Consider the following 14290-nt stretch of genomic DNA (forward strand, 5'->3'; position numbering starts at 1 on the left):
GAGGAAATCGACCATTTAATTATAAAAATCTAACGTTGTATCACAGAATGAAAATTAAATTTCAGGAAAACATGGACATTGTGCATGTCTTGCATGATGTAGAAAATGCAATAAATTTGCAATAAAGAGCAATGAAATGTCAAGTTAGAATGAACTAATTTTCATGAAGAGAATAAAATACAAAAAGTAATGGTGTAGCTTTCATTCCTGTAGATTTTCAGTGAAAATTCCATGACAAGTTGAGTCCTGTAACTAAAAGGTTGAGAGAAGATACATGAAAAACCTTAATATACAGAATTTGAGTTTGATTATGTAGAAGGAAGCTAGAAGCTTATAGACACACTTTCGAATCTGTGCCTGGAACCAACCAGTACTGGGCAATGAGTGTAAAGTTTCTTGCTCAAGGAAACAACCCCTTACCCCCGACAGGGTTTGAACCCATTTGGTTAGTGATCATTACATTACTAGTCTGATGAATTATCCATCAGGCTATACTGCCACTAACCTTAAATTTTGTACAAACACTAGTAACTAATATACTATGATAGATGATTTTTTTATATGTTTGAAATATATAAGAATTTTTTTTGGGGGTAACACTGTTTGACCACAAATTCAGTGAAAATGAGTTATTTTTAAATCCTCTAGTGAGTCCAATGAACATCACTTCAAGGTGTTCAGGTGAGGTAATCAAAATTCCTTGCAAGTGTTTCATGTGTGCTCATTAAAGTACCAATAAATAATACTATGTGGAAAACATATGCATCATCGCACTTTCCCTTAAACGTATAAAATGAGTGACACTCTTTATAAGAAAGTTGCCATGGGTAACAGGTGATAGTAACTGTATCACTCCTTCTAACAATAATGTACTAAGGAGACAAGTATAATAAACAAACTTACAGATAGGTAGTGGCTGTCCTGTTCACTGGTCAGATACAGTCCAGACTGCTGGTTCTCATATTCGAGGATTTTATTCATTATTCTGACGGTTATATTGATGTCATTGCCGTACATGGTCTCCATTTGTGACGTAGTGTCGGCTAACGATGCCAGCAACGTCTTCGCAACAAATGTGTTGATCTTAAGACTGCCAGATTCAATCTTCTCTATCTATAAACAGAGAAAATAAATTATCAAATTATTACTGTTTTTTGTTTGTTTGTTTTTTTGGTAGTAATAATTAAGCACAGTGACACTGTTAATGTCATATAGAGACTTTCTGGCTTTACTCATAAGGAAAGATCTTAGGTCACATAGGTGTTTCTCGGTACATTAATTTTTGCACAACAGGACACCTGAGTTGAACCCTTGACCTTCAATATGCTAGCTGATTAGACTCTTTTTTATAAAGTTCATGGCCACCACAATATTTCTGATTCATTAATGTCTTTCATTTTGTTTACTTTGAATATAAATTTGATTAAAAAAGAAACAATTACTGTTATTAGCTCAACACAGAACATTTCAAATTTCTTTCCATCAAATCAAATTACTTGAAATAACACAATCAAATCTGAAGTAATTTTTTTGTCAATCAACTAGAAAAACATTATAAAGAATTCTAACATTTTTACATTTAATTAACTAGGCTTCTGATTAGGAAGAAAATATAAATGCAATTGTATTGCAAGTAATCAGTTCCTTGTAATTCATTATGGTAATGTATAACAGATTGTCTCATTTCCAAAATAAATCTGTTTTAAGAAAATCAAGTTGATTTCATTATCTTGTTGAATTTTAGGTCACACTGTAAGGGTCATAATTATAATGACTTTGCAGCATATTTAAGGCTCAAGTGAGCACAAGAGAAAAACCATAAATGTTTTGTAAGTTTCCTGGGGAAAACCTCCTCTCAAAGAATCTAAGCTTCTTACAAGATTCAAACCTACAGTAGTGACGAGTAAGAGATTTGAACCCAGCCTCCTTAACAACTGATCACTGAGGACCTCTTATCTCGTTTGTATGCTAAACCTAGCTTGACATAATTCAATAGATTTCTACATAAAATCTGTTATAAAGGTATATGAGATGACTGGCTTACAAAATTTCATGATCTTACCTGAACTAAATGGTCACTGAAGAGTTTACTGGTACAGTTAAAGAAGTCTGGTTTCTGCCACAGACCGTTGGCGCTACAATTACGGGTGGCACTTCCGAACGCATCATCGGGACATTGCTGTGTGATCATGACATTGGCAATCTCAGTATCCCACCACATACCATGTGAGTAAATCCTTGGACATGCTGCGTAGTCAACTGAAACAAACAGATACTCTAATGATAGAAATGTATCCACAAAATTATGATGATTTATAACGCTTTACTATTGTCATAAAATCTGAAAAATGTAATGAACCATTCGGATAGCTTTTATCACAAGTTTCATGAATCTTTTGGGGAATCAAATTTATAGAATAGGGAAAAATGTAAAAAAGTTGTCTAGCCATAACAACTTATCAACAGAGCTTACTTATCTCCTTAAACCAGCAATTTTTTGTTCAGTAAAACATTATTTATATAACTATGTACCTCTACATCCATATTTCTTTGTTTCCTCATCTTGACGAATCTCAGCGTACTTGCTCGGACACTGGTTACATCTACGACCAGTAACGCCCTCTATACACGGACACTGACCGGTCACTGGGTCACACTGGTAACCCTTGGATCCATGACCATAGCATTTACATGGCAGACAAACGTAACTCCCTTGTGGCTTGTAATAATTATCCTGTAAAACATAAATTGCACTCATTCCATAACGGTAATAAATAAATAAACAAGAGCTGTCGGTAGGACAGCATGCTCGACTATTCTAAGTGTTTGATAGTAAAAGAGCCTTGATAATGTTAAATTTTTTAAGATCACAAAAGGGCTAATTTTTTTTATAAATTCATGTTATAGGCCTTAGAGAGAGTTTCAAGTAAATATCTGTGAAGACCTTTAACCAAAATTTCTAAGTTTCAAAGGGGCAAATAATTCTGCAAATATTGCAGGCAGAGTTATGCAATTTTGCAACTGATGTACATTGTTTCTATCAAAAAGTATTTCAAATTTCAATTGAATATCTCAAGCAATAATTGAGATATTTGACTTTACAAAAAAACTTTAACCAAAATTTCTAAGTTCCAAAGGGGCATAATTCTGTCAATATTGTAGGCAGAGTTATCAAACTTGTCAATCTGATGTACCTTGTTACTATAAATAAGTATTGTAAGTTTCAATTGAATATCTCAAGCAATAATTGAGATATTTGACTTTACAAAAAACTTTAACCAAAATTTCTAAGTTAAAAAGGGGCATAATTCTGTCAATATTGTAGGCAGAGTTATCCAACTTCTCAATCTGATGTACCTTGTTACTATGAATAAGTATTGTAAGTTTCAATTGAATAGACTCAAGCAATAATTGAGATATCAGACTTTACAAAAAACTTTAACCAAAATTTCTAAGTTAAAAAGGGGCATAATTCTGTCAATATTGTAGGCAGAGTTATCCAACTTCTCAATCTGATGTACCTTGTTACTATGAATAAGTATTGTAAGTTTCAATTGAATAGACTCAAGCAATAATTGAGATATCAGACTTTACAAAAAACTTTAACCAAAATTTCTAAGTTAAAAAGGGGCATAATTGTGTCAATATTGTAGGCAGAGTTATCCAACTTGTCAATCTGATGTACTTTGTTACTATAAATAAGTATTGTAAGTTTCAATTGAATATCTCAAGAAATGATTGAGATATTTGACTTTACAAAAAACTTTAACCAACGCAGACGCGGACGCTGACGCGGACGCCAACGCCGACGCCGGGGCGACTACAATAGCTCTCATATTCTTCGAATAGTCGAGCTAATAAATAAGCCTGGCAATAAATTCAAAGATAAAGAGATTATCTGGCACAATAATATTGTAATTCAATATATGCTGTAGAGGGCTCAACATTTACTGGCTTATGATAGTCATAATCATGAAAACCAAACATTTTAATTTTATTTTAAACTTAAAACTAAGCCTGATTTATATGGCATTCCATTCTCCATGTACATGTACTTGTAAACAAAAATTGGCTTTTGAAATTCCATAATTTTTTAAACCTTGAAAACATGCATCAAATAAACAGGAAAATACTAGATCAGATGTAGTATATAGTAAAACATTAAACAATACAACAATATTTCATGATAATCATAATAAAGACAAATAATCTAACTCACCCTACAAGAGCACTTTCCAGTAGTCTTGTCACAGCTGGGATTGAACCCATTCTGACTGGTACAATTTTCCGGGCACGGCCCGCACACTGGATTTCCCCACCAGTTCTGTGGACATGAACGGGGAGATGTAATCTGACAGTATTTACCAGACTGTAGCTGACCACACTCGCACTCATAGCTACCACCGTATGGATGTCTACAGTTAGCCTCGTTCTGACATGGGTTGTAATTTGTGCAGATGTTGTCACAGTTTGGTCCTAGAGTGCCTGCAAATAGACGATAATCATAAATTTTATTCGAATTTCTTGAAATTTTAGGTTTTAATATTTCATTTATCTCACATGTGTTCAAATTGGCAAGTAAACAAATAAACACTTATAATCTTACAAAAGAATCCCTGTTTAAAACTAGTATTTCTCACAAACTTACAAATATCACTTTATTCTTACCATTTGGACATTTGCAAGTATATCCCTCCCATTCATTGACACATGTTGCACGTGCGGTACATGGATTACTTTTACAAGCATCACCTGAAGCACATCCCTTCTGGGCATTAGAGATTATAGGTCGTTGTAACACCGAATTCTCCTTGTTACCAACATTCATGTCCTTTAAAATAAGAAAATAGAACATTTATTAACACTGATTCATAATATCCAACAAACAATGCATTTTTTTAGGCATTATTTCAGGCAGTAGTGGACCCCCAAGTAGAAATACCAACCATGTTTAAACTAGCAAAAAATTGATTTTAAAATCTCTGTAACTGCTGATATACCAGTAAAACACAAGCCAGACATTCCTGAGTGGAAAACTGTTAATCACATGTGTGTGTGCTATACATTTACTTATTGAAACCCCCTGAAACCCCCAAAACAAGCCACTTGTTCAAGAAAGTGTAAACTTTTCCATTTTTCTAGGGATCTCTCTCTGGGAGGTAGTCACTTGCTCTGTAATGAGCACAAATTGCAGCATTAAGTATTTCTAGTTGTAGAAGGGGAACCAACTTTCTAACCCTGGATTCATTGTCAGGCAGTGTTACCAATGCTTTCCATTTTCATTTCTCTATTATGACAGAAACATGCTATGAAGCCTTACCTTTACACATCCAATGAAATGGTTTTCAGCCTCAGCAACTCCGACCTTCAGGGCACCTACATACACACTGATAACACTCTTCTGCTCTAGAGTACTCTGAATCTTATGTAAAATCTAAACAAAACAAAATCAAATAATTGAGAATTTTACAACATTTTGTTATTTTCTACTATATAAAAAACTATTGAATTATATAGGGAGACAGATGTGAAGGCTACCCTGGCTTACTGCTTGTAGCTAAATTAGAGAAAAACAGAATATCTAAAGAACACTCAAAAATGACAAAATTGAAAATGTTGCCGACTTGGTTCGTCAGAGCCTGTTCATGAACAGTGCTAAAAATGTGAATGCTACCGTTTTCCCCCAAGAGCATGGACTTAATCAGAATTCAACACATGAACACGAAAATTGTTAAAATTTTGAAAAAAGAAATATCATCAAATGTGTTCATACAGCACTTAATAACATGTCATTACAGCCACTTTCCGATATATTTACACAGGTAAAAAGTTAAAAAAAAACAACAAATTACCAATATTATCTACATGACTTGTACAATTCTGAAAACTTATTTTATTTTTACCTGTCTCTGTCCATAATCTAGTATCATAATGAAGTCTCCATTGTCTGGCCAGCGGACCTCAAAATAATGCCAGTTTCCGTCATTTACCATTATAGAATCAAACACAAATGTCTGAGATCCAAGCCTATTTGTGTATGTATAACTCACATATCCAACATCAAGCTGTAAGTAAGTAAAAATGTTTTGTGTGTTATATTTCTATTTAAATACATAAGTTCAAAGAAACATATCCTATTAATATGTTAAGATTTCTTTTCCTTTTTTTTCCTTAATCTAAAATCATACATGTATTATCCAAACTTTGTCAACTAGTAAACAAATTTGTTTAATCCTTGAAATTAATAAACCTATAAAAAAAGCAACTTAAGTTTGTAATACTGTGGTTACACTGCATCTGCATTTTACATTTCAGTATTTAAAGAATACATATTTTAATTAAAAAAAACACCTTTTTTAAGAAGTTAAACATTATGAAAGAAACAAGTTAAAACTATAATTGAACTTGATAACAAAAGGTTTGAACCAAAAAAAAACCAACAATATATTATCCTTAACTCAGAGTTTACTGCATTAAGTAACAACAATTCATCTAAAACTTTTATTAGTTATTTAGGATATTTCAAAATCAAATTGTTAAAATAGGGCCACCAACAGTATAAAGCCTAGTTAGACTGTATTTGGTGTGAAGGCTGGCATAGCTATATACTCGTAACTGGAGGCATAAACAAGTCTTTCTATACATCCATTTTGTTTCTACAACTTCAATTTGTAAAAATATTGAATAATTAATAAATCAACTTACCTCAATATGTACTGTTTCACCTTCTTCAGCGGATATGAACATGAGGGTTCCATTCTGTGCTCGAGTGCGGAATGATATTCCGTTATACCATTTTGTACCAAAATGTACATTTGGAATAAGCTGATTACTGTTATCAAAGAATAAATAACCATCTCCGTTCAACTTCCTCGGCGGATCAATCACTGTAAAATATATACAAATTACACATTGAATTACACTAGATGTTTCAGTGATATCATTATATAAATTTTCAAGCTTGTAAACCAGTCAAATGTTTCCAACTTTTTTATTTTCATGTATATTAATTTATTTTGTTTACTTTTTTATTTATTCATTATTTTTATTATTTTTTTTATTTATTTATTTTTTTTTTTTTATTTTTTTTTGGGGGGGGGGGGGTGGGGAAGGGGGAGGGTGGTGATGGGGAGGGACTTTCAAATTTTTCTGCTAAAGGAAGGCCTCTGGTACCCCTTTGAGCATTATTTCAGAAACAAGCAGCAATTTCTTTTTTCAGTATAGAACAACCAACCTTCCCTTAACAAGAAAAAGCTTTTTAAACAGGTTTAGTAAAGTCTGTCTGTTAGTAAATGTCACAACTGAAGTTTCAATGAATATTTTCTGTGGTCACACGGGAATAAAATGTTACTTATATGAAATAATATAAATAGCACATCAATTTTAAAACTTTGGTTTAATTTGATACTAAAACTGGGTCACATATCATAGAAGTTATGTGAGATATGCAAGGTAATGCAAAATCATTTTTTATAATAAATGAGATATAAATGTCAAGTCAGACATTTGTCTACAAAACGTTATAAAAATGTGAATTCTGCATATTGATTATATTCTTAGTTTTACAGTCAAACCTGTAATTCAGACCAGGGGCAAAATTCATAAAAGGCTATTTCTTTTTCTTCATATTTACAATTTAAATACATGTATGTGTATATTAAAATTCCCTTGGTTTTTAGAATGTTTCCTTACAAAAGATTTGTTCCAGTTAAGGATTTTTTTCAACAACAAAACTAAAGAACTTTATGAATACAGTTCCCAGAATCCCATAATGACCAACCATCGTATGTCAAAATTTTAATTTAACTCAAAATTGCCTCAATCATAAACACTAAAATTTTCATTGTAATCAATCATTTCACAAATGTTAACTATACTGAGCTTAATTCAGTGATATTAAATAAAGTTGCACTCACTATTTCCACAGTCTTTTCCGCCCCAGTTATCAGGACAAACACAAATATACGTCTCCCAACCATCTACACATGTTCCTGTAATTAAATTAAATTAAAATAAAAACACCTGTAGTTTATAAGAAATTGATTTACTGGACACCATATTGCAAACTTTTTATAACCACTCTTCAATGATATGCTATATAAAATATTTTGGTACTGTCCTTTACATTAATACTATATTCCAGTATTAAATCTTGGAATTGCCTATTTTTTAGCTGTGTAAGAACTATAATACAATCAGGAACCAACTTCAAATAATGAGAATGTTCACTGCATAATATATAGTGTTTTTTTATCAAGTATTTGTACAAACCAGTCTAAAAGCTAAGAAATTTCATTGGTAAATTCAAATTCTTCAACAGCCAATCAGGTACATAGAAATGTAGACTGGTTCTCTATCATAAAATAAAGGGGTTTACCTCCATGTTGACAGGGTGCTCTTTTACAATGATCATGTTTTGCCTTACAGCCAGGTTCAGTGCCATTGTTTGCTACAGATTTATTGAAGTCAAGAAGTTTTCCATCCACATAAAAATCTCTCATACATCCCACATAATCCTTGTTCCTCACTTGGAAATTTGATGGTAATGTTGGCAAACCACCAATCTGCAAGGGTCCAGTCAAATCCAGCAGTTTTGGACAGTTCAATGGATTACCCTGCTTTGAACAACTATAAACAAGAAAATCAAACATTTGTTATTGTAGATTTGTTATTATTATCTGGAGGAAAACAAACCAAAAAAAAGGAACATTTTTCTTTCCTATCTAATTGTTACATTCAAACAAACTGAATGTATCATATACATGTAGTGTAATTACTTTCCAAAAAGGAAATAAAAACAACAACAGATTTTTTTTCTTATTTGTGGCTCTAATCATTTCACCACAAAATATAAGTTTAAACTGAAGTGACAATGCATTTATAACAAAATAAGATGTGTGATAACAAAGTTTATTGTACTGATTTATAAATAGATATAGAATAAAATAAACAACTAACTGAACAGAAAGCTCATCACAATACATTGTATTTTATTAAAAAATCCCTAGTGAAATGTTAATGTTATTTCAATAATGGATAACAAAAAATTTTTCCAATATAACATACTTTTTCATGGTGAATTGTTGTGAAGCTCGTGCAGCACACGTGTAGTTGATAGGTCGGCCATATTTCACTGATATTTCGGTGTCACAATCTTCCCCCACTGTAACAGTTGCAGTCTGTAAGGAAATTTATAAACACATATAGGGAGAACTTATTACATTTATCATAAACTTGAAGTTATTATTTCCATCTTGAAGATCTATCTTAAGCTTCATTATACACGTATTTCTGTATGTTTGCAAAATTGATACCATACCATGCTAAATATACGAAATTGATTAAAATTATTTAAAAGCAAGGGGGCATTTTGACTTCCTGAATAAAATGTAATTTAAAAGATCTTGTAACTTTTGTTCTGGGGAAATGCGATGATCAGGACTTTAAACAGATCTATAAAATAATGTGAAAAATTAAGGATTTTTTGTGTATATACGTTAGTTAAAACGTCATGTTTGTGATACACACACCATACCCCACCCACACCACATCCCACCAACTTACCCATTTTTTGGGAAAATTTCAAAATGTGTATTGACTGAATAGAGAAAAGTGCAGAACATAATAGGATGGCACAGATGTGCTGTGCATTGGTTGCACAGGTACATTCTGTAGCCCCATAGCAAACAGACTAAAAGTTAAAATTGTCATTTTTTAAGCATATTAGGTATCATTTAGACTAGGTCATATTAACCATAGGGACCCAGCACAGTGTTGGGATAGTGTAAAACAAGAGCTGTCACAGGAAACAGCGAAGCTCGACTAATAAAATACTGGACGCAGTAAGGAGGACAAAACTATGAAAGAAAAATCAATTATGTATAATTATGTATTAAGTTATAGTAAAAAAACATCTGTTAACATAAATTCCAAGATCAAGCGGAATAATTCTAGAAAAAGTCACACTAGAGTTATGAACCTTGTCACACAACATGTGTGTAATGATAAGAAATATATATTTGAAGTTTGAAGTAGATACCTTAAAAAGTTAAGAAGTTATAATATTTCTTAAAGAAAAGAGAGACAAATCTGTAAATATTGCTTCAAGAGTTATGAACATTGTCACATAAAATGTAATTGATGATAAGGAATAAGTATTTGAAGTTTGAGGTGGATACCTTTAAATATAAAAAAGTTATAGTAAAAAATAATATTTTTTAAAGGAAAATTCTAAGTTCAAGGGGAGATAAATCTGAAAATATTGGTGCTAGAGTTATGAACCTTGTAACATAAGATGGGGATGATGATAAGGTACATATATTTGAAGTATGAGGTGGATCCCTTAACAAATAAAGAAGTAAAAGTAAAAAATAGTATTTTTTGAGGAAAATTCTAAGTTCAAGGGGAGATAAATCTGAAAATATTGGTGCTAGAGTTATGAACCTTGTCACATAAGATGGGGATGATGATAAGATACATATATTTGAAGTATGAGGTTAATCCCTTAACAAATAAAGAAGTAACAGTAAAAAATAGTATTTTTTGAGGAAAATTCTAAGTTCAAGGGGAGATAAATCTGAAAATATTGGTGCTAGAGTTATGAACCTTGTCACATAAGATGTGTTTGATGATAATGAACATATAATTGAAGTTTGAAGTTGATACCTTAAGAAATGACAAAGTTATAGTGAAAAATATTTTACTGCACCAAAACTTTAATCTGAAATCTGGACGCGGACGCCGACGCGGGGGCGAGTAGGACAGCTCTCCATATACTTCGTATAGTCGAGCTAAAAAGTAATTCTAGAAAAAAAGATAGATATAGTCTAAATATTATATATATAGTATATATTTTTGTCTAGAATTACTTTTTTACACTATCCCAACACTGTGCTGGGTCCCTGTGATATTAACAGTGCATGTGACTAAAGTTTCAAGTATATTCAGTAGTTTAATAAAGATGCATGTTGTTAAAGATGCATTACTAAATGAGCCGCGTCACGACAAAACCAACATAATAGGTTTGCAACCAGCATGGATCCAGACCAGCCTGCGCATCCGCGCAGTCTGATCAAGATCCATGCTGTTCCCTTACAAATACTTTAACAAGTAGAGAAACTGATAGCGAACAGCATGGATCCTGATCAGACTGCGCAGACTGGTCTGGATCCATGCTGGTCGCAAACGCACTATGTTGGTTTTGTCATGACGTGGCTCAAATCACATAAGAATGAGAAGAATAGCTCCAATATTAGAATTTAAAAGTGCAGCTAAAAGGAGAAAGATTCATTAAAATCTCATCTATCAAATACATGTCTTCATAATTTTTTACTTTTTACCCTTTCCATCTTACATCTGACATGGTAAATGCAATCTATCCCCAATATCAGCAATTTGAATAGTTTCTATAACTCGCCATAAATAGATATATCTCTAGATTATATCTACATAAAATACTATTTCAAACATCCAATTGATGAAAGCTGTGGCCAATTACTATCAATGGTATCATTATAGGGTAGGTAGACAAATTTTAAGTAGACACTATGTGTACCAGTTACATGATGTCTTTACATTCGTCTTAAACTGATTGGTAACAGATTTCTAGACAATAAAATGACTGTATAATTTTTCTAATTTATACTTTTAATGGAATAATTGAAATTGAAAGTTTAATTAAGTGTAATGAAACCGTTGTACCTAAATATAGATTTGCTTACAAGTTCTAGAGGTACAGAATTACATTTTGTCCTTTAATTTCATAATAGAGCCATCACCCTGATTTCATTGGTGCTAAAAGTATATATTATTTAGGTCAGACTGCACATGCCAGACTCTATACTCTTAAGTCTCCATAGACTTACTAGATACCCCCAAAACTGATAATGGACAGCTCCAAAAATTAAAGCAGGACAAGTCCATTTTATAATTTCAGGACAGTTGTCAATAAAGAAATCATTTATTATTAAAGTTCAGCAGTGTTTACAAATAGAGCATTTTATTGAATTTTGCAGTTTAAAAAAAAATCAACACTAAACTAACAAGATAATCATCATAACAATCATACCCCACTGCAATATTATTGGATTTTTTTATGACATTCAAAATGCAATTGGAAGATAAATACATCAATTATTCACTTTGTCAGCTCATCAGACGATATTGTATCAATTATTTACCTATTTATCAGGCATGTTTTGCACAATTATGTGCTTGCAATCCTGATTTACCTGATAACAACCACACACTAGAGCAAACTTTGCAAATTCTAATTCCTCCAATGCTTGCTGTAATAGCAAAGCAATGTCACCAGTAGCGATTAAGGCCAATCTAGGCCATTCAGGCTGATTTAGGCAAATAGACGTCATTTAGGCTGATTAAGGCAAATAGATGCTATTCAGGCTGATTTAGGCAAATAGACGCCATTCAGGCTGATTTAGGCAAATAGACGCCATTCAGGCTGATTTAGGCAAATAGACGTCATTCACCATTCAGGCTGATTCAGGCCAATCTAGGCCATTCGGGCTAATTTAGGCAAATAGTCGCCATTAAGGCTGATTTAGGCAAATAGACGCCATTCAGGCTGATTTAGGCAAATAGACGCCATTCAGGCTGATTTAGGCAAATAGATGCCATTCAGGCTGATTTAGGCAAATACACGCCATTCAGCCACGCCATTCAGCTGACGCCATTCAGCTGATTTAGGCAAATAGACGTCATTCAGGCTGATTTAGGCAAATAGACGTCATTCAGGCTGATTTAGGCAATTACACGCCATTTAGGCTGATTTAGGCAAATAGACGTCATTCACCATTCAGGCTGATCCAACCCAGCAAGCATGCACATCTACCCAGTGTGAAATACTCCCAACTTCTCAATATTTTATAGTAGTTTGAGAAAGAAATCACTTAAAACTTAAAATGGGCTGTTCAAATTTCAAAGGAAGTTAATCGCATAATTGCATGAATTATGCAGTCTAATGATTATACAGTCAATCAGGCAAAGCAATAAACAGACAATTTTAACTGCTTAAAAGAAATACACAAAATCAAGATGATCAAATGAAATAAAATGTTTTAACTAATTGCTGTATGTTTCACAAATCAGCAAAAATAAGTTTCATTTAACAAAAATTAAGGTTGCTTCCTAAAAAAGTTTTTCATTCAGACATACAGATAGCGGGAAACTGGACTCATATATTAGGTTCAACAAAAAATTGGGGGCTGATGATCTTGTTTTTGAATTATCTGCCCTTGAATTTAATTTCGAAAAAAAAAATCAAAATGTCCTTAAATGTCTCACTCAATTTTTAAAGCATACATGAAAGCATGACACATTTTAACAGGGATACATAAATTATGTATACTATAATAGCACATTTGAAAATGCTTGAAAATGTAATAAAATGACTGCTACTATTTTTCAGACTCATTTTCATGGGATGATAAATGGTTATAATTAATATGAAAAATCATCATAACTACGGGGGTAAATAAAATTAAATTAAAACTTATGATTTCATAACTGCATCTTATTAAAGATATAATTCAAATATAACATTATGAGGCAACTCATGATTTATGAAAAAAAAAATAAGAGAGAGTTCAGGTTTGTGTTTTGTACATAATAATAACAGTGTATAACTTGAGTAAATGGTGCATAATTTCATAAGCTAGAAATAATTGCATTCTTTTGCATGAGTCTTGCAGCAGGTATTGCATTCAAATTCTGCACAAAGTTTTCAGGTAAAATCAAATACCTGCATGATACAATGAATTTAGTGCATCTAAATGCTTTAGCCTAAAGCGAATACACAATTAGCTTTCTCTTTTTTTTACCCTTACCCCACTAAATTCTTGTAATGAACTTTCCCTGCTTTGAATTTGGGCCTGCCCATTTTTAAATTGAGGGATATTGTTAACGAAATTTCTAAAACTGAGCTCTAGGACAATATAGGATCTGGTGAGTCTGTACAGAGGTGCTAACTGGGCATGGTAGCTAGCACAGGTTTGTCAGGATCATTATCACTTCTGGTTCTTAGAGATTTAATTGTAAAACCATACATCAAGTTACATCTGCACAGACTTAATTTACTGTAATTTTACCAAAAAAAACAATTATCAAGGGCACTTGTCTTGAAAACGAGCCAGGATAATTTTCATTGCATAATAGCTGAGTAGCAGCTGATACTTTGAAATGTTGATTTTAGAAGACAAGAGGGGAATAAAACAGAGATCTGAAGTTATATCTGATATGTAAAAACATCGGCACAAAACTTTTTATTTCATAG

The 14290-nt window shown here is 32.4% G+C and overlaps 1 protein-coding gene across 2 annotated transcripts in view; it reads right to left on the bottom strand.

Moving 5' to 3' along the window:
• LOC132716025 (cadherin EGF LAG seven-pass G-type receptor 2-like) overlaps positions 1-14290 on the bottom strand; it is a 59881-nt gene that overhangs the window by 19250 nt on the left and 26341 nt on the right. For both annotated transcript variants that reach the window (XM_060699163.1, XM_060699162.1), the window contains exons 7-17: positions 9067-9179; positions 8378-8628; positions 7917-7991; positions 6706-6887; positions 5904-6065; positions 5321-5434; positions 4669-4831; positions 4220-4485; positions 2533-2734; positions 2063-2259; positions 904-1113 (exon numbers count right to left, since the gene is read on the bottom strand). In XM_060699163.1, the coding sequence (XP_060555146.1) occupies positions 904-1113; positions 2063-2259; positions 2533-2734; positions 4220-4485; positions 4669-4831; positions 5321-5434; positions 5904-6065; positions 6706-6887; positions 7917-7991; positions 8378-8628; positions 9067-9179 (1935 nt within the window). The remainder of the gene's footprint in view (positions 1-903; positions 1114-2062; positions 2260-2532; positions 2735-4219; positions 4486-4668; positions 4832-5320; positions 5435-5903; positions 6066-6705; positions 6888-7916; positions 7992-8377; positions 8629-9066; positions 9180-14290) is intronic.

Source organism: Ruditapes philippinarum, unplaced genomic scaffold (assembly GCF_026571515.1).
Source record: "Ruditapes philippinarum isolate M1 unplaced genomic scaffold, ASM2657151v2 ctg957_1_1_1_1, whole genome shotgun sequence".
NCBI lineage: Eukaryota > Metazoa > Mollusca > Bivalvia > Venerida > Veneridae > Ruditapes > Ruditapes philippinarum.